Consider the following 19,650-nt stretch of genomic DNA (forward strand, 5'->3'; position numbering starts at 1 on the left):
GATCCATCCCCAGGGCATAGTCCACCTTTGCATTTGGTGAAGAAGAGATTGAGATTGGGGAGAGAGGAAAAGTAGGTGTGTTTTTAAGGATTGTATCATAATGTGAACACACAAGGTCTTAATTGAGGTATAAGCAGCATGCTTCTAGCTTTTCTTAATTTGAGTGCCCAAACTGTTACCATGATATTCTTTTAATGTGTGTATATATATATTTGTGTATGTGGCACTTCTAGAATTAATCAGTGAGTCTACTGTGACTCCTGCTAACAGACTAGCTGTTATCAGCATAGATTTATCACCTTTCAGGTCAGCCACCAGAAAGAGATGGAATGCTCTAGACTTCAAAGAATATCCATCTCAGCATTTATAACCTGGGCCCAAAGCATATCTGTTTCTCTGTGAAACAGAGCACAAGTACTTCAATTGCCTTGCAGAAAAGAGAGAATGGAGCATGCCCAAGGTAGAAGTACTTCTACCTTTTAGAAGTAAAAAAACCCAAACCAAACAGGTCTCTTCCAAGCTTGTGCAAACTGTGTTTTTTCAGACTGAGCCTGGTGTAGTATGGGCACTTTTCCTGTTTACAAATGTAATGCCCAGACGAAAAGACAACCCTGTGCTGTGCCAAATTCTAAGCTTGGAAATGCAAGAGCTTTTCAGCACAGCAGATGAAATATTTTTAACATGATCAAAACAAAGGGGTTTTTCCATAATTTTGTTCTTGGAAATAGCTGAGACATTTTTGATGACGCTATCCAAAAAATAATCAGCTTGAGGGAAACACCTGGCATGGGTAATTTCAGCCAAAACAGTTACAGTTTGGCAAAGTTTACAAACAGATGAAAACAGAAACTTAAAATAGGAAATTCTGGGCAATTTTTCTTCAGGCACCCTAGTTGCACCACCTCTGAATGGTGGTCATTTTAGATTTGGTGGAGGCAGATGCCAGTGTGTGTTGGCTCAGATGTTCTGGGTTCTCTGTTCTCCACCTGAGTGTCACATGCACTTTGTGACATAGGATCTTCAGGCTTCATTTCTAAAGACTGTGTAGGCATGTAAAACAAAATTGACAACACACATGTTCCTCTTATATATTAGGACTTTTCACATACTTTTATGGTGTCCTTCCCCCTTTTTCCCTCACCCCTCTTCCCCCACCCCTCTTCCTCCTAAAACCACGTAAAATTTTATTGTGTTTAGTAATGTGTTTTGAAAATCACCATTTTGTCCAGAATCTAGTCCTTCTGAAATTTTGGATGTAGAAAAAGCCACAGTTTCCCAGGTACAGTCACCTGGGAAGTGGGCAGCTCTTTCTGTGGCCCGAAGGATCAATTGTGGTACTGGAAAGGCAAGAATGACAAACAGCAGCACTGTGCTCACGTCAAAAGGTCTGAGTTAGCAATTCACAGTGCCTTATCCTGGGAATGCTGAGTGCTGCCATCTTGCCTGCCACCAGGGAAATCCACTTTCCCTGGGGAGCCCTCCTCTCAGGGTGCACCCTGTGAGGGTCTGAGCTGTAGCTAAGAAAACAAATCAGCTTTCTGCAGTTCTTCCAGTGCTGGAGAGCCGCCTGCCAGAATCTGCCAGTTGAGAAACTCTTTTCTGAACTGAGCAAATTTGCAGTAAACTTTATAGCCAAAGTCAGTATGATTTGTTTACAAAGTTAAACACTGGGGTTTGGGTTGGTATTTTTTTTCTTAAACTGCTGAAATAAATAAGAGCAAATTGTGTGAGGTCATAGTACTCTGCCTTTCCAAACTGTTTCAGCTGCAATCCCAGAGCACACTTCTCTGCTCGGCTCCCCTCTGCTGTGTCCAGAGAGCCTCTGCTGGGCCAGCACCAAGAGGGGAGAGGAGTTTTTGCTGTCTCAGTGCTGTGTTGGGAGATCTGTGGCCATGAAAAGTGCTGCAGCAGAGCCACCCTTCTCCTCCCTCAATAAAGGGCAGGGCAGTGTGAGATCTTTGGAAACTGGAGGTGTGAGTGACTGTCTCTGGAGCTCCTGCTTGGATGGCTGTGTGCTCTGCTGTACACAAAGGCCCCTGCAGGTTTATATTAAGGTACTGCCCAGACTAAACCAGTGCATTTTTTTCTTTTTCCCCTCTAAATGCCTTTTTTATCATTCAGGCTGTCACCTGTGTTTCCTGGCAAGGGCTGCTGGCTGGGGGAGGTCTGGCAGAGCTGAACACCCAGCTTTGGTGGTCTTTGTGTGGCTGCCTGAAAGATGGCTTAAAACAGGACCTGCTCTGTGAATACCTGCAAGTTAACATGTGTCAGCCGTGTGGCTGGAAGGTTTCTCCTTTGCTGTAAGGAGAGATTTTATAATGAATACTTTCCTTGTGATTAAAACGGAAAAATAAACAAATAGCTCCTACAGGAAGTATACTGTGTGAAGTCAGGGCAAATAGATTGTAGCTTTTCAAACAAGGAAGAGAAAAAGGGGGAAAAACACCCCACAGTCAACCCAACCCAGGCTCCTCCTTAGTGCATTTAATCTATTACAATGTGAAATGGCAATTCATCTTCCCCATTTCCTTTCCTTGTCAAACATATCCAGCTGTTGGAGCTTTCCCTGCTCCTTACTAGAAATGCCAGGATTTAAAATTTGTTGATGTCCTCATCCTCCAGGGTATCATTACTGCTATCATCTTTCCATGGTACCAATCAAGCTTACTCCTGAAACCTCAGGGGGAAAAGCCCTAATGATCTAAACTAGATTTAAACACATTATGATTTTCAGCAAATGCCTTCTGTAAGAAATACAATTCCTTTTCCTGTTGGCAGACTACCTGGGAGTAGACGTATCTTTGGATGTGCTGCATTGGAGCTAATGCTGCTCCTAATGCAAATTTTTTCTAAGGTAAATGTTAAAATGTGTCAGTTTTGTTCTCTTACTGTGATTTACAGCATCATATTATGACCCTTTGGATTCTGTAAAAAAAGTAAATAAGTAAAAAAAGTAAATAAAGGAAGGGCATGAAAGATGTCATTCAATTATAGAATCATAGAAATATTTAGATTGGGGAGGAATGTCTAGCAAGATCTAGTCCAGCCTCCAGCTCAAGTCTAACTCTTGTGTTGCTCAGGGTTTTTTTTGCAGTTGAGTTTTGAAAATCTCTAAGGATGGAAACTGGCCCTTGTCCCAGGACTGTACCACTCACTGAAAAGTTATTTTCTTTATGTCCCAACTGGAATTTCCCTTGTTGCAGCTTGCATCTGTTGCCTCTTGCTCTCTCACTGTGCACCTCTTGGAAGTCTCTGTCTGTCTTTTGTATCACTTCACTTGTGGTAGTGGAAAATGGTAATCAGATTCCCCCACAGCCCTCTCTTCTCCAGGCTGAACAAACTCAGCTCCCCCAGCTTCTCCCTCTGTGTCATCTGCTCTTGGCCCTCTTGGTGGCCTCAGCTGGGCTTGTTCTGATCTGATAATAAACATTAAAAATGGTTAACTATTTTTCCACTGTTTGATGCAGTTTCAGTTTCCTTGGGTAACCTTCAGTCAAGCTGACTTTTGTCTTCACACGAGATGTGATTTCAGAGCCAAGAAGTAATTAGTTTACCCATCTTTGTGTGCTTTTTTCCCATTGATTTTTTCCTTCTTAAATCGTTGCCACTTGGGCAGTTTCACCCTAAACATTCCTTTATCAATGCAGTACATTTTCTGTACCCAGCATTACTTGCATGTAAGAAAATACTTTGGGTAAAGTTACTATCTTGCCTTGCTGGGCATCTCCCTGTGAGGATACAATCCTTATACTATGATATCATATATGTGTCTCTTGCAGTGAAAAACATAATTCCCTTGTATTCTTCATTCAGATGATCTGAATGTACAATTTTCAAGATTCAAAAGAAAACATTTTTTCTTTTCTGTCCCTCTCTGTTTTGCTTCTAAATCTCTTCTTCCACAACACCTCAGTCACTGATATATCCTTCTGAAATGCTGAGTCCCCTTTTACTGACAGGTTGAATTTTGGGTAAAGACAGAAAACAATTATTGTCTTCCTAGTATTTCGCTTTTTCTTGTAGTTTTTTTTTTTTTTTATTCTGGGTGTTCAATGTTAAATTTCATTGTGCCTTAGCAGGGCAAATGAAACATGAACAATCATAAATATGTCTCTAACACTCTTGCTGACTTTATTATTGCATTGAGTTATTGTTGTGGGAGACTTCTAACTTCCTGCCTGTAGATGGGACAGTAAATGCTACCAGTGATGATAGGGCACTTATACATGAATAGAGTAGCTAAGAAGTGTCTTCCTTAAGTTAGTGAACCATCATTCAATCAGTATTGGTACTCTGAGTTCCCTTTTGGATGTGATAAGGAGCCTAGAGCATGAGGTACAGGTTGATCTTAGAACAATCTTGAATCGAAGAGGAGCAACTGTGAATTTCTTTACTTAAAGTGAAAAAAACTAAAAAAAACCAAAAGAAGTATAACATTTTAAATAGTCTATGGGAAAAGCTGAATGCTGTCTAGTTAAGCTACTCGTTTTGAAGAAGTCCAAGAGCTGAATGGAGAGGAGTGATATTTCCCCTAAATCAAAGATGCAGAGATGAACTGTAGCTCCCACAGCATTTTACACCAAGCTTTTATGGATTAATACCACCTGGGAAGAATATTATGAATACAAGCTGTCTCGTGAAAAAGAGGAGATGGGATTCATTGGCCAAAAAGCTTTCAAAGTTCTTCAAGAAAGGATAAAGTGAAGACAAAAAAAAAGTTTAGTCTTATCACTGGCAGAAGATCATGTTGCAAACACCATGGTAAAAAGAACAGAAGAGTTGTCCTACAGGGAGGGGTGGAGCAAGGATTAGCAATGAGTATAGAGGATAGGAGGTAAGGTAGAGTGATTGCTGGGGAGAAGGGTATAGAAATGGTACTTGTATAGGTGGAAGCTGGATTGAATTGCACATCAGAGCTTCCAGTTTATTTCCCAGACTGCTGAGAGAAATTAGTCAAACTGAGGATACATCTGTTTCATTGCAGACCACCAAACACAGTATCTGCATGGAGAAAGAGCAAAGTCATGTGGGCATCTCCAGTGCCTGTGATGCAATACCAGTGAAGTGGGGTGGAAGAGATTGCCCATGTGAAGCTAGAGCCGTGTCTGGATTTTCTGACACTTACATGTTTTATACAAGTCTGAAGTGTTTAAATACATAATTATGCACCTAAAGTTTACATAACTCACCGGTTTATGGATACATGTCAGCCTTATCAAATGCATCGTATATGTGTGTGTTTGTTTAGGCAAATTGTCAGAATGCCTGTTTCTTTTTCAGAGAAGGAGCCTAATTTCAAAGGCCCTTAGAAAAAAGTTGGTAAGTCAGACACAGATGGCTGCAAAGGCGGAGGTGGGAGAGAAACGGGAAAGATGAGTTCTGGCAAGGAGTCCCATTTGTTGCAGGTGCGCTTGTTTCAGAAGAATGGGATGCTGTCTGGGAATGAATGAGATCCATTCCTCAGCAGTGTGTACAACCTGCCAAACACCCTGGGTGGCCTCCGACGGCCTCAGAGGCTTTTGGTCAGAGAGAAGTTCTAAAAATGTCTAAACTTGCTGGCATTCCTGTGCAAAAGCTGTGTTAGTTGGGAGCTGTGGGGTGTTGCTGGCTGTTTGGCAAGTGGGCAGAGTTAAGGTTACTAAGATGACCTGAGCTGAGTGTGCACACGCTTTCAAAGGATTTGAGTATGTAATTGAGGAGTTTTAATTTCTGTGGTCAATTTTTCAGAAAGCTGCCTCGTTTCCCAAAGGGCTTTTTGGCAGAAGTGGAAGTTAGATCCCTGCTCCTTTAACTGCATCCAGACTTGGTGGAACTTGAGAACAGCTTTTATGTGGTTTGCATCCATACCATCCCTTTCATACTTTGATCTGGTTTCTCGCCATGTTATGGTGCCTGTGACTGTCACTTGCGTGTCTTCTGCTTTCCCTCCATCATCCAGAATGTGGGGTTTTGGTGGTGATTCTGCAGTTTTGGGAAGTCATTCATAAACCTGAGCCTGCAAAGCTGTGCAGTTTTACTGGCTTGCTGTGTAATGGCTTTTGAATGAGTCATGCACGTTCTTGTGAGCTTTGGGAGTATGTTGCTGTCAGGCTTGATGGTTTTAGTTAGAAAATAGTATGGAAAGACAAATGAAGCACAAATGCAGTCATGTGGAATTACCTTTTAGTAGAACATTTCTCGAAGTTTCCTTGTCTTCTCCCTAGGCTTTTAACTTCAAAAATAAGAGACACTGACAATTAATATGAAATTATGGCAGAGTGTGAGAAATGTATTTGCTCTTTTTGTGGTCCAGATTTTGAGAGTAGAACAGGAGAAATAGAACATAGCAAGATATAACAGATGTTTAATGCTGTGACAAGTGCTGTAGGTTATTGAATTATGCACAATTAATTGCCTGGTAATTTATTGGCTTGCCTGGTTAATTTGGAGTCTTCCTTTATTATAATTGGTCTTGGTTACACCAAACAAAGGCAAAAGGATTATTGCAAGATGTAAGGGCAGAATTAGCCTTCTGCAGAGATGTGGCACACCCTAGAGATTTATCACTTGATTTTTTTTCCTTTTTAATGTAGTCCTTCTCTGCTTTCTCCACATTCTTAGCATGTCTCAGAAATTCCAGCATTTTTAGTAATGAATCAGTGAGAAGAAGGGGAAAAGTCCTGTAATTCCTTTTTCCATTGTGCTTGTTAAAACGGCATTGTGGGAAATGGACCCAAACACTGTCTTTTAAGTGGTGTTGAGTCTGAGGCAGGTGGTATTAACTCAGGACTGCATTAACTCTTTTCAAATCTCTTTCCTGTTTCCTTGAGGAAACATGCCTGGTGTATATATGTGGCATGGGCTGTTTGCCTGCCTCTTGCATTGACATTTTAATTTGGTCCATGATATAAATATCATTTCCCTAATCCCCCTTGCCCTGACCCTGTTTTGTCTGTTTTGTCTTTTCTTCAAAGTGAGTTGACTTTTTTTTCTTGAAGGATGGGGGAGGAGATGGGAATGGTGGCTGCCTGCTCTAGTTTGGAGCATTAAATGCTTAGGGAAAAAATCTCAGAGTAACTGTTGTTTCTTTCTTTGTATTCACATGGAAATTTTTAATCTCCATCAAAGGATCAGGAGAAAATAACGTGTAGATTCAACAAGAGAGCTCCCAGCTTACATGGAATTTTTAAATGTTATTTGGCTTTATCCTTTAAACGATGAGAACCATGAACTATGTACCTACAGGGTTCAGAATTAACTTTTCTTTTTCTTCCAAACACCCTCCTTTTTTTTTCTTTCCCTCCCTTTTTCTTACATCTTTATTGTTCTGTATAAACATGCAACTCCTTTCTGGCCAAAACTGTAAGTTGCCTTAGGATTTGTTTAGTTGTATTTATGTATACATTTCTAACATTAATTATGAGCACCAGTCTGAAATACAGCCTCATGTTCTTTTGATGTGATCTGAAGAATCTCTGTTGAAGGCCATGGAGCTAAGATCAGAACCCAACCCAGTGTACACTTGCATAGCTGTACAAGAGCTAACATTCATTCGCCTGCTAAAAAAAAAAAAAAAAGAGGATACAAATGGATATGAAAGGGCTAATGATCTGCTTGTTTGTAGTGGGGAATCACAGACATTATCTGCACCTGTAGATGTAGCTGATTGTGCTGACAGTGATAGCAAGAGAAGCCCCCTGCAGCTACCCATGGAGGGTAACAGCAGATTTCACAGGTGGGTGCTGACAGCAACAGTAGATTTCATGCTTCATCACAGATTAATAAAACAGGGAGGATATTAGAATGCTAATACTCATTAATACTATTTTATGGTGTTTAACATTAAACATGGAAAATGAAAATGAATGACAGCCGGTAAATGGAACTGACAGTTGTGTTCAGGGTGTCTGAAGCTGGTGAGAATTAGCTGCAGGAAGCAGAAGCTGTAGATGCTCCTATTCCTGCTGTGGATGCTCCTATTCTTGCTGTGGATCAAGCCAAACAGCACTTACAGTTACCTAGACTTGTGCAAGGTCACCCAAACTTAGATTCAAATAGACTCTTGTATTATTGTAAAATATTTTATGAGATTCCTTTCCTTATCATCATTGGTCAGAACCATTATTTTCCATGTCTTATGACAGTCTCCAGCAATACATATATCTAAGAACAGAAATCACAGCCCATTAAAGCATAATTGTGAAATCATTTTTTGTCTTTTTTTTTTGTCTTTTTTTAAGGGGACAGTATGAGTTTTTTCCCCCAAAACTCTTCTTGTGTTTCAGTTGGCTACATTGTTCTTCATTTCTTGCTGAAGTTTCAATAAGCTTCATCCCAGAGGCAATTGCTTTTCAGCAACAAGTAAAAGTTGGCCCTCTGTGGGTCGTAATGTAATGTAATATAATATAACATACATAGATACAAACTTAATTCTGCCACGTTGTAGATTGTTTTAAGTTTATTTATGGTTAAAAGTCTCTGAAACACTCTGCATAGCTGTGTTTAAATACTAAGCTTATTGACCTAGGTGGGGTGTTTTCACCCAATGTTCTTTCACAAGTATAACTTTTCATTTAGCAGGAACCTTATCTGTGCCTTTAGTGAAATGTAAAAATCCCAGAAACACTGGGAATACAGAGAGTGCACAGGGACCAGGAATAAAGGGATTCTAAAGGTGTAATTATGTCTTGCTGGTAAAATAACAGTTGTCTGACCAAGTAGCCATTTTTGTCCCTTAATGTTTTAGGTTTTAAAGAAAATTAATCTGGAATATTCTAAGTTTATATTGTGTGAGTCTGAGTCTGCAATCCACATAGCTAACTGCAAGTAACTGATGTGTGCTCTAATCTCTTAGGTACATTGAATATTGAATTTCCCAGGAGGTTCTTTTGATATTTAACTATTTCATCTTCACTTGAATTCCCACTTTTTCTCTTGCACTTGCACCATGGATTTCAACTGCCCAGTTGTCTTCATTTCCCCCATTTATGCCCCGTCTCTTGCCAACATCCCCTGTAGTTGTGACTTGCTGCATGAATGGCAGGGATGATACTTCTTTTTGCATGCTTAAAATATGATCAGTATCAGCCTCTTTCAAAATTGCTGCCAACTCTTGTTCTCAGGATACTGGAGCCACATAAGGTGCTTCAGGGATTAGTGTGTCCCACTCTCTTCATTTACAAGAAGACATCTAACAGCCCTCTCCATCTTTGGTGGTTTCATTAAAAACCTGCTACTTTCTGTTGAGGTGGAAACAGACAGATAGAGCTTCAAAAATCAAAGTTTAGGGAATGAAAAGTCATGAAAAAGGGCCTGTCACTTGGGCTAGATTTTACGAAAACACATTTATTTTGGCAAATATTTCTCAAAGGCAGGTTCATGTTTATGCTCTCTACCCTCTGGAGTTTGCTCTGAGGTGTCAAGAGCATGCTTACTCCACATTGGCTTAGAATTGGATTTCTGCCAAAAATTTGTGTGCCCTCCTCTCCTTCCACTCACCCTTTTACTTTCTTTCTCCTGGTTGTAGCAGATTTTTCCTTCTGTGGATCTCAGTGCATATTTCATTTTCACTTCTTGGTGCTAACGAAAACAACGAGCTTTAGAAACCAGGGGGCTCCAAGTTTTAAAACCTGAAGAGAATAAAAAAGATGCTTTCTTCAGCTTATACAGCCTTATGTTTCTTTCTTATTAATATAGGCATGTGAAGTTTGGGATTTGGTTGTAAGAATTTTAAATACACTAGACCAGAAACCTTTTTGGTTTGTCTTCTTCTGTCACTAGGTTACAGGCCAGTTGGTTCTTCCAAACTCCTGCTAATTTTTTTCTTTTTTGATGAAGGGTCTTCAGTCCCTCTGCATTTCCTTTGATTTCAATTCCTTTCCTAGTTCCAGCAAGATGTTTGGTTTCTCCCGCTGTTGAGAGTCAGATAATAGTCTCATGCTATCATTTTGTATATCTTAGTTTGCAAGATCTGTTGCAAAAAATTCCCAAATCTTTCTCACAGAGGGCCTTACTGTATATTTTTACTACTTTCCAAAGGCAAATTCCTTTAATGTTGCATATAAATTGCTTCAACAGCAAGCAGAGGCGAACCTTCCTGGTTTTCCTTTTCCAGTAAGAAGGATGTTTCTGAACCACATCTTATGGATGACCCAGAGATTTGCTCCACCTTTGGCAAAGGAATGTGGCTAGCACTTCAGAGAATTGCAGGAAAGCTTCAGGAGTTTGGCCAAGAAAGATTAAACCATCAGAAACCAGGCAAAACTGCAAAACTTTGTCTTTTCCCCTTTCCACTGCTTTCATTTCCTACCGTGTTGTGTTGTCCTCTGCATCAGACTATTTAAGACTGCCAAATACTTGGGTATTTTATAGGTAATATATCTTATAAATGCCATAGCCAGCCTCTGAGGGAAACAGAGGATTGTCGGTTTTGGATGCAGTATAAAACCCAAGCAGGAAATCATTGCTGAATGGCACAGCTGCAGGCAAACACTGGGAGCTAGTAAACTGCCCATCTGCACAGCCCCACGTGTGTGGGAGCGCGGGGCGGCGCGGCCGCGGCTGAGCGCGCCTGTGAGCGGTTAGCAGGCAGAAATTCGGTGATTAGGGAACGAAGTGTTTCACTTCGTTAGTTCCTGAAATACAGCTATCCGAAGGTGATTATAATCTTATTTTCGAGCAGGAGGAGAGACTAAAGACTAGAGCTTTTCCTTGACTGTAATAAAACATGAAAGCAAAATTTCAGAGGTGGGCTGCAGGAGAGAGGATGTGACACAACCTGCACTGAAGGCTGAAGAAAAAGTTTGTCAAGAAAAAGAAACATTCTGTATTTGTTCATAGGGCTGAACTGGCAATCACATCTGAATCTTCCCTTCAAAGCTAGGGACAGGAAAGACTGTTTTGGTCCTTAGGTCTGCTTCACTATCATTGACCTGAACAGGGGCCTGGGTGGGCTTTGAGCTGGTCTTAAAGTTTGAACTGTGTAAGATCCCCCTTTGCTAGAGATTTTGCCAACCAAAATAATTTTCACTGTACTCATTCTAGTACTTGGCTTTCGTAATTTAATCTGTTAGTTAGTTCCTAGTTTTGCTGTCCTCCATTCTAAACAACTCCTCTTTCTTTGTGGGTTGTTATTTGTTGAGTTCCTCTAGCCAAATTCACTGTGTTAGTTCTCCAACCCTTCCTCTGAAGTTTAGCACTTCCTCTTACACATGCCAAGTTTGAGTTCATTTTCCGCATGATTTTCCCAAGTACTACTTTAAATAATCCACAATTCAGTAACTAAATGGAGATTGTTAAAATAATGAAACAACAACAATAAAGCTATTTTAAGACTGCACTCCAACTGTAAAAACTGTTGATTTGGTTTTTTTTCCCAAATACTTTATTGAAAAATAAAATTTTCTTCTCATAGTCAAAATTAAATTTGCAGAGTTATAATCCCATAGTACAGTAGACTTTCTACATTGATATTTGTCTTTTGGGAGAGTTTTTTGTTGATTCATTGCAATGTATAAATCAATATAAGAGTAGAGATACACTAGTGATTGAGACCCTTTTTTAAGGCATAGTTGATTTGGGATAAAACTCCTGATTTCCCCACCTCCTAGCATTGGGGTATCAGAATGGATACAATAAAAGTTGAATTCTGGACAAGGGAAAGATGGGTGTATTGTCAGCTGAAGCCTCTGGAAGCTTTCTGTTCACTTACACCTTTTATATTGCAACATCTAAAGAACATGAAGGTCTTGGGACCTAAACTGAAATGTCTTAATTTCTCTTGTTAAAGGATTGAGTCTTTAAAATCCATGTTCTGGATCTGTCATTTGAACAGGAATATCATTAATGTATCATAAAAATTTTACTTTAGTGATCTGATATTTCACATATCCTTGAGTATTTCCATATTTTTATCACACAGAAGAGGAGCTGCTTAGGTTTTCCCTCTGTGGGTGCTTTTTTCTCTCTTTTCCAGTCAGGTGATGCCATCTTTTGAGCCATATAAAGTGACTTCAGTTTTTGTCATTACAATGTTGGTACTTTCTGCATTCCATCTGCATTCCATCTCCACACAAGTATGAATTGTAGAATAAGGACATAATAAATTATAGTCACATCTGTTAAAATATAGGGGACATAGTTCTGAAAATGAAGCTTTTTTGAGTATTTCTTTATATTTTAATGCATTAAGGAAGCAGGTGACTAGTGGAAATTGTCTTAATGTCTTGCCATTTTGATTCATCCTCATGAAGTTTGCAAAATGTCTGATAATGTTACACAAAGAAAATGAAGACATAATTTTTAGCCTTCACAGACCTCATGTGTCTCTTTCCCCAGGACAATCACATCTCTCCGGAGTGAACTGATTCCTCATCTGGTTAGGAAACAGTTTTCTTCTCCTGCATCATTGCAGCAAGGACTAGACAACAAAGAAGAGGACCAAAAGAAAAAAGAGCAAGCATCCCTAGGTCAGTACAATACCAAAGATTTGGGTTTATGGAAGTTTTAAAGCCCGTATGCTACAGCTGAGCTATGGAGTAGAGTACAGAACTAGCCTGAAACACTATTTTAGAGATTCAGCTTTTTTTCCTCAGCAGAGGAATCTTTTTTTCCCTAGCAAATATTCTAGTAGAATTTTTTTTCAAATAGTATTGTGGACTATATACATTTTTTGTCCTCCCTAATTTTGGTGTAAGCCATTAGCAAATCAGCTAGGAGCTCTAGTTTGTTTGGTTTTTTTTTTTTTTCTGGAAAAAAGTTTTCATTGTTGAAAATGTAATTTTAGGAGGGAGTTCCTAAAATTGGGTAGGACAACAGACTAAGCCTTAACCACCCTGTACTGGGAACTCGACAGGGCCTCAGATTCTGGATTTTATTTCTAGTATTTCTGCTGTCTCCTTGTGTGACCTTGGGCAAAACATTGTATCTGTCCTGATTCCTTAATTCACACCTGCAGAATAAAAATAAGCACTTACTCACTACATGTGATAAAATCTGTTAATGATTGCTGAGTATCTAGCCATGGAGATGAGGTGAGGTGAAGATTTCCCTTCACCAACAGTATTTTAATAGTATTCCTCTTCAGAAGGTATTTCATTAAATCCTGTCTAACTTCATGCATGTGTGTGTTCTCTAGACATTTATAGTTTCATAAAGGAAGATAATAGCTTGCTGAAACCTGCTCCAGATAACTCTTGTTGGAATGATCACAGAGGAGATATGAATGAAACTCTCCACGAAGGGAAAGTGCGCTGCTACGTCCATATCATGAAGGAGGGGCTGTGCTACCGAGTGAATACTCTTGGGCTGTACATTGAAGCCAACAGACAGGTGAGGAAAATACAGAGGTTCCACCTGGGAATCCAGCAGTAGCTTACAGGACATTTCACCCTGCAGGAGTGACTCCCTGTGACACAGCTGAGGAGTATGTAGGAATTGAACCAGAGCCACGTTATCCAGGCACACATCACCCTGCTGCTGGCTGGATAGGATGTGAGGCCAGGAAACAGTTCTGTCACTGATTTACTCTAGATTTGATTTAGCTGAGAAAACCCTCACCCTACACACTCTTGTGGGTTTTTGGGAGCGGCAAGACCTGCAGCCAAAGAGCCACAGAGTGTGGAAAATAAGAATGGAAGTAACTTTGATAGCTCATTTAATCAATGTCCTCCATGTCCTAAAAGCAAGGTCAGTTCTGACTGGACTCTTCCTAGCAGATGTTTGTTTGTGATAATAGCAAAGATTATTAACAATTTGAAGAGCGATGTAAACTACCCTTTCATTTAATTTGCCTAATGATTTCCATTATAAAAGGATTCTTTTATGAACAGGTTTTCCTGCTGTGGGACTCCAGGTACACACAGAGGTGAACTCTTGATCTGAGGCAGCATCTGTTGCAGCTTTCACTTTCACACTACTGAGAATTCATAAAAGGAAAAAATAACAGATGAGAATTAGGGAAATCCTGTACTACCTAACAAGCTGGTGATTAAAAGCTCTTAATATCTTTGTGAGGCAGGGTTGTGGGGGGTTTTTTATTACACTGGCTGATGCAATGTACAAGTTCTCTATACTTTGCTCTGCTAGTGATGAACTTCATTGCTGTCATGAATGGACAGTTTCCTCTAGTTTTGAAAGACCAGTAAGGAAAGACTCAATATTTCTGGAAGTGGAGCTGGAAAGGTGATAAAGTTGTATTGGGAATTCTGGAAGTGGTCACTGCCTTGCATTTGCTCTCAGACTGAGTTGCTTTCTTTTTGACAATATTAATGGATTCATTCATGCAAATCAGAATTGAGGAATGACAGCAGGAGTTTACACACTGGAGCTCTTTCTCCTTGATGTTTGTAGAGGAACACAGAAATAAAGTGATTTGCTTTGTGCTTAGAGAGATGAGGAAGAGATGCAGCACTGCCGTCAGAGAAAACTTCCCCAAAAATAGCAGGAGCAAGTGTGCCCAAAGGGTTAAGGGAGAATACCACTTGCTAAGGGAAGTGTGCGTGTACATTTGGCAGCAGCCACTTCAGTAAAAAGTTATTGAGTTAAGCCAGTCAGACTCCATGTGGGATTTTTTGTGTTGGTTTTTTGTTTTTGGTTGGGGTTTTTTTTAACCTAAATATTCTACATTTTGGTTAGTTCAGGAAATATATTTGCTCCTGGGTGGTACAAAGAATTAGTGTTTTGAAGTCACATTGGGGCCTTCAACGTTGGAAAGGATTTTCTTTGAATTTTGAACTTTTTCAGGATGGTAAAATTTCTAAGGAAACTATGTGGAGGTAAAACATAAAATGGAGCTTAATGAGGAGTTGTGAGAAAGCAGTTCCTTTTTTCAGTGCCATTACACTTTGTTTCTCTTGCTAATCCTCATAAAAGATGCACATTTAATTTGATTGGGGGGGTGGGGGGGCACAGGGTTACCTGTTTTGTTGGTCTCTAAGGAAGATTTTGGGTGTTTAGTTTGCTCTTATCTTGGCCTTCACAGACCAGATTCTGATCCCCTTGCTGCAAAGTCAGGACCTATAACTTTGAGATCCCAAAGGACGGACCCACATAGCAGTAGCAGTCCAGTCCAGTAGCTGTGGGAAGGAATGGCATCCTAACCCATTGCCCTTCTGGTGAGGAAACACTGCTCACATCATTTCACTTCCAGCTGGGTTTCTGGATGCCTGCAGCCTGTGTGTGGGCAGGTGGGTTCAGGAGGGAGTTATCTTCAATAGCAGGAAATAGTTTCTTTGTAAGATGAATTAAATCCAAACACATCTTAAACCTTCCCTTGACCCAGGCACTCCCTCTGACTCCTGCCCCCAGTCTAACCTTTCTTTTTAGAGCAAAATGCTTGAGCTTGTAGCTTTTGTGGGTTACCCCTCAGGCTGCACTACCACTGACTGATTCTAATAAGGCCTTTGCTCTGGCCAGTAAAATCCTTTATTTATTTCACCCCACCACCTTTCCACTGGGGAGGTCAAGAGCCTTTCTTCATTTTTTTCCCTTCCTGCAGATCAACACTGGATAGTAGGAATCTTTCCAACCTATGCTGTAGGTATGCTTTAGTGTGTGTTCCTGTCCTGGATCTTTGTGTCAGGTGACATGTTGGGACATCTCTTCACCCAGCCAGCATCATCCAGGCAGATTTGCCTAGTTTGTGGTGTTCTGGTAACCTGGTGGTTTTCTGCAGTGCCTGCACCTTGGACTGAAGAATCTAATCTACTCTTGCTTTTTAAAAAATAAACAAAATCCAGGTCTAGTGGGAAGGGCCAACTTCAAGATATAAAGAGCTACAGGTGTGAAAATGTCTACTGGGGCAATAAGCAAATTGAAATGATAGCTCAGAAATCTGAGCTCATCTGATTCCATCTTCTTCAGATCTGGGGGATTTGCTTTTTGAGGTTCATTCCTTAGCCATCAGCTCTTGTTATCCCAGCTTTCTAAGGAAATAATTTTACACAATTGTACTGTGTAGCAGTTCCTTAATAGCAACTCTGGAAATTGCTGGCAACATTCAGCCAAATTTAACAGAGCAATAGAGATCTCGGAGATAAGCTTTTCTAAGAGTTTTGTAAAAGTAGGTGCTTGGGTAGAGAAAAGGAAGACTTAATGAATGCTGCTTCCTCCCTTGAGACAAACTCAGTTTCACCATCACTGTGCTGAGACTCCAGATGACCTCCCAGATGGACAGTGAGTGCCCACATCCTGGATGGCCAAGCAGCACGTGCAGAGCTCCACACCAGCCCCAGCACATGCTGCCTCTCATTCAGCCAGACAGTTTGCTGTGATGCAGACCTCTTAGCCCTCATACATCCCTGTCTCTCTGTCCTACCAAGAGACATCATACATAGCATCACCCCTGCCAGTAACTGTGTAGCACTGTGTCTGTGCATTGCTGCAATGCTCCCACCTCCCCTGACATCCTCATCCCTGCTGTCATCACTTCTTCTGTGCTGTGTGACCTTGGCTTCAGCCAGGAGATGCAGAATGCCTCAGGCTGCTCTTTCATCCACAAAAGAAGGAATGATGGAGTGATATCCCATCTCCTACAATGCTAGTTCCCCTTCCTTTCAGGAGCCAGTTCAGAATTGCTCTCTATGGATTTGTTCTTGGCTACCTCATGGGCTGTGTCTCTCTTTATTACCTACTCCTGCTCTGTCTGCTTGTCTAACACCTGCCTTCTCCCTGTCAAGAGCCTTTTCTTGTGCAGCTTTCCATCATCTGGAATAGCCACTTGATCATCTTTAGTTTCTTTCTACTTTAACATCTGAAATACAATTTTGTTGCCCATGCCTCAGAGTACTATCTTATGGAGTGGGCTGGACACAGTCATCTTTTTATGCGAGTTTACTGATTTATATTTGTTATTACTTGCTTCCCTCCTTTGCTTTACTGGACAGTGTAAAAACAAGCTGAGCTGCATTAGGAATGGCAGATGCTGGACGTTGTGGTGACGTACAGGATGTCACTGTGCTCAGCTGGAGGCAGCCTGCTTGCTGCTGCTGATCCACTGCTTCTCCACAGGTGGGAAGCTGAGTTGAAAGGAGACACGTAGTGCACTGTGGTAGTAGTGTACCTGTCTCCTTTACAAAAGTGGGAGATGATAAATCACACATAACTGGTGGACATTTGAAATGCAGTGACCTACCTTCCCCATAATTTAAAATGTTTGTGGCAAATACACTTGTGCAATGGAAACCAAAGCCATCTTTGAGCTGTTTATGTAACTTGTGGGTACAGCAGTATCATGTTAATTTGTGATGTGGGTTTTTTCATGTAGGTTCCCAAATTATTGCTTAATCTGGGACTGGAAGAGTCGTTGGTTCATGGATCTGCACAGATCACTGATAGAGGCATGGTAAGTGTTGCTGTTTCCCATCTCTGTTCTTTCAGTAGTCTGCAACCCCTTTGTTTCAAGAACTGCTTGCTAAAATTCAGTCCCACTATTGGAAGTGAAGCCAAGTTCTGAAGAGTGGAATGGCGGAACGTAGGTGATGCAGCCCAGACTCTTCTGTAGGCTCACCCATGGGTTCCTGCCTTTCAGTCTCTCTCTTTTAAAATGTTTGGTAAAAAGTCTATCTTACTCCCAAGTCAGACACTGCAGCCTCTTGTTTCCTAATGGCAGTTCCTGGTAGTTGAGCAGTTTGCCTCCCTAAGGACACCAAACCCAGAAAGGATCAGTATTTTAGCTTTGCTTCTTGCTAATGTGTTTTGGTTGAATGCCAGCTTCAAGCCTCCCTTTAAGAGGTTTCACAGGGCAAACCTGAGTGAAACCAGTGAGTACCAGCAGGAACGTGCCTACTGGGCTTACCTTTCTGCATGAAGCCTACAAAGCCAGATCCACTGAATTTTTTTAGGAGTTTTACCAGGCTAACAGGCCTGGGAAGACTGTCTGTCTGCCTGTGGGGTGGGCCCTAAATTTTCAGGTCTTTCCTCCGCCAAGGATCCCTCAGGGTAGAGCAGAGTAAATTTTATTGATGAGTGCTTGAGATGTGCTTTGGGAGAGGTGTATGGAGAACATGTATCAGAGAGCTCCATGTACTTTTGCTCATTTCTGTTCTTTTCTTCCCTAGGTTGGGTCAGACAGTATCATTGGGTCATCCACACAAATTGGAGAGAAGACATCCATCAAACACTCCATCATCGGCAGCATGTGTACCATAAAAGACAAAGTTAAGATAACAAACTGTATCATCATGAATTCTGTTACAATTGAGGAAGGGTAAGTTACCTTTTTGTACCTTACTTCCCTAAATTTGCAGTTTCTTTTTCTAGATAGATCATGAATCAGTAATTTTTGTCCTATAAAGAATCCTCAGCCAGAAGAGATGATACTAGGGGGTGTGTTTCCAAAGACTGCTCTATAAGCAGTCCAGAAGTGCACAAGTGAAATGAACTAACAAGAGTCTTGGAACATAAATGTCTTCTTTTTACAGTTAGACCCTGTCATCTTCAGAATGTGTAAGTAAGTTAAGTGGATGTATGAGTCTGTATGAGCTTGTGTGTCATTCTTCCAAGTGTTATTTTAGTGGCTGGATCAGTGAGTATCCCTAAAATATTTGAGGCACAAAGCATATTTTAAAGTGGTATGCTTGCCAGCTAGAAATATTCATCTCACATTTGAACATTACAGCTTCACCTAAAACGTCATTTTCTTCGGCCCTTTTTTGTCATCCTGCAGCCTTTACTTTACCATTGCCTATGCTGAGTAATAGAATAAATTAATAAACTTTTCAAAGAGAAAATCTGCCAACTAGTAGAGGTTTCTCATGCACTAAAGACACTGACTAAATAGCTGGCCTTGAGCTGTACATTTCCAAATGTGGGAAAAGTGGCCTGTCTGTAATTGTTGATGTCTGCATGCCCCCATCTTTCCATACATGCTGGCTTCCTGTGGATGTCAGTGGAAAGGAAACTGCTGATTGAGTCTGTGCAGACCTGTATAAATTCTCTGCTCCTTCATGGCTTGAGGTTTGCTTAGGGCCTCAGGAAAAAGGCCAAACTCTTAAAAAATGCCAAGTTGGCTCTGAAAGTTGCATATCTGAAAAACATAAAACCCCAAAGGATGTGGGGTCTATGGAGGATACTACTGTTACATAACTAAATTACAGGTAAGTATGGTACCTTACCACAAAGTGTTTGTCTTTAATAGAAATCCACAGTAATTTCAAACACATCATAAATCAGAATTCCATTGAGTATAGAAAATAGCTGGTTTCCAGTTCAATCACAGATGGATCCAGTATGGCTGTATCACAAGCACTGCTGTCATAAAAAGTAGAGGAACCTCTCTCATTTGATCATGAGACCCTCTGTCATTTTGATTAATGAATTGATGCCACAATGATAATGGTTTGGTTTTGCATATGAGGTCAGCAGCTCTACCATTAAATAGCAGAGGCAGCTAAGTGTATAAATAGCACTATTTTTTATGAAGAGTCCCAAATCATCTTGTGTTTGTCTGCATTGGCATTTAGTAGTGCTCTAAATCCTAAATCGATCCCAGAGCTGTTATGTTAAGCATTTCACAAAATTCCACAAGCATTTTAAAGTTGGTGATATATTATTTATAAGTGAGATAAACTGACTTTTGGGGTAACATTTTTGTGAATTCTAGAAAACAATGTGATCCCTAGTCACTCTTGGTGAAAACAATATAGCCACCAAAGAGTGAAAAACCTCACAGTC

At 40.6% G+C, this 19,650-nt stretch overlaps 1 protein-coding gene across 2 annotated transcripts in view; it reads left to right on the forward strand.

Moving 5' to 3' along the window:
• The window catches only part of EIF2B3 (eukaryotic translation initiation factor 2B subunit gamma), a 96,999-nt gene that overhangs the window by 54,408 nt on the left and 22,941 nt on the right, over positions 1–19,650 (forward strand). Inside the window, exons 6-10 of one of the 2 annotated variants that reach the window (XM_066556033.1) lie at positions 7,604–7,714; positions 12,316–12,446; positions 13,115–13,308; positions 17,243–17,320; positions 18,036–18,184. In XM_066556033.1, coding sequence (XP_066412130.1) covers positions 7,604–7,714; positions 12,316–12,446; positions 13,115–13,308; positions 17,243–17,320; positions 18,036–18,184 — 663 coding nt within the window. The remainder of the gene's footprint in view (positions 1–7,603; positions 7,715–12,315; positions 12,447–13,114; positions 13,309–17,242; positions 17,321–18,035; positions 18,185–19,650) is intronic. The other variant, XM_066556034.1, reaches the window with a different exon arrangement.

Source organism: Molothrus aeneus, chromosome 9, assembly GCF_037042795.1.
Source record: "Molothrus aeneus isolate 106 chromosome 9, BPBGC_Maene_1.0, whole genome shotgun sequence".
Taxonomy (NCBI): Eukaryota; Metazoa; Chordata; class Aves; order Passeriformes; family Icteridae; genus Molothrus; species Molothrus aeneus.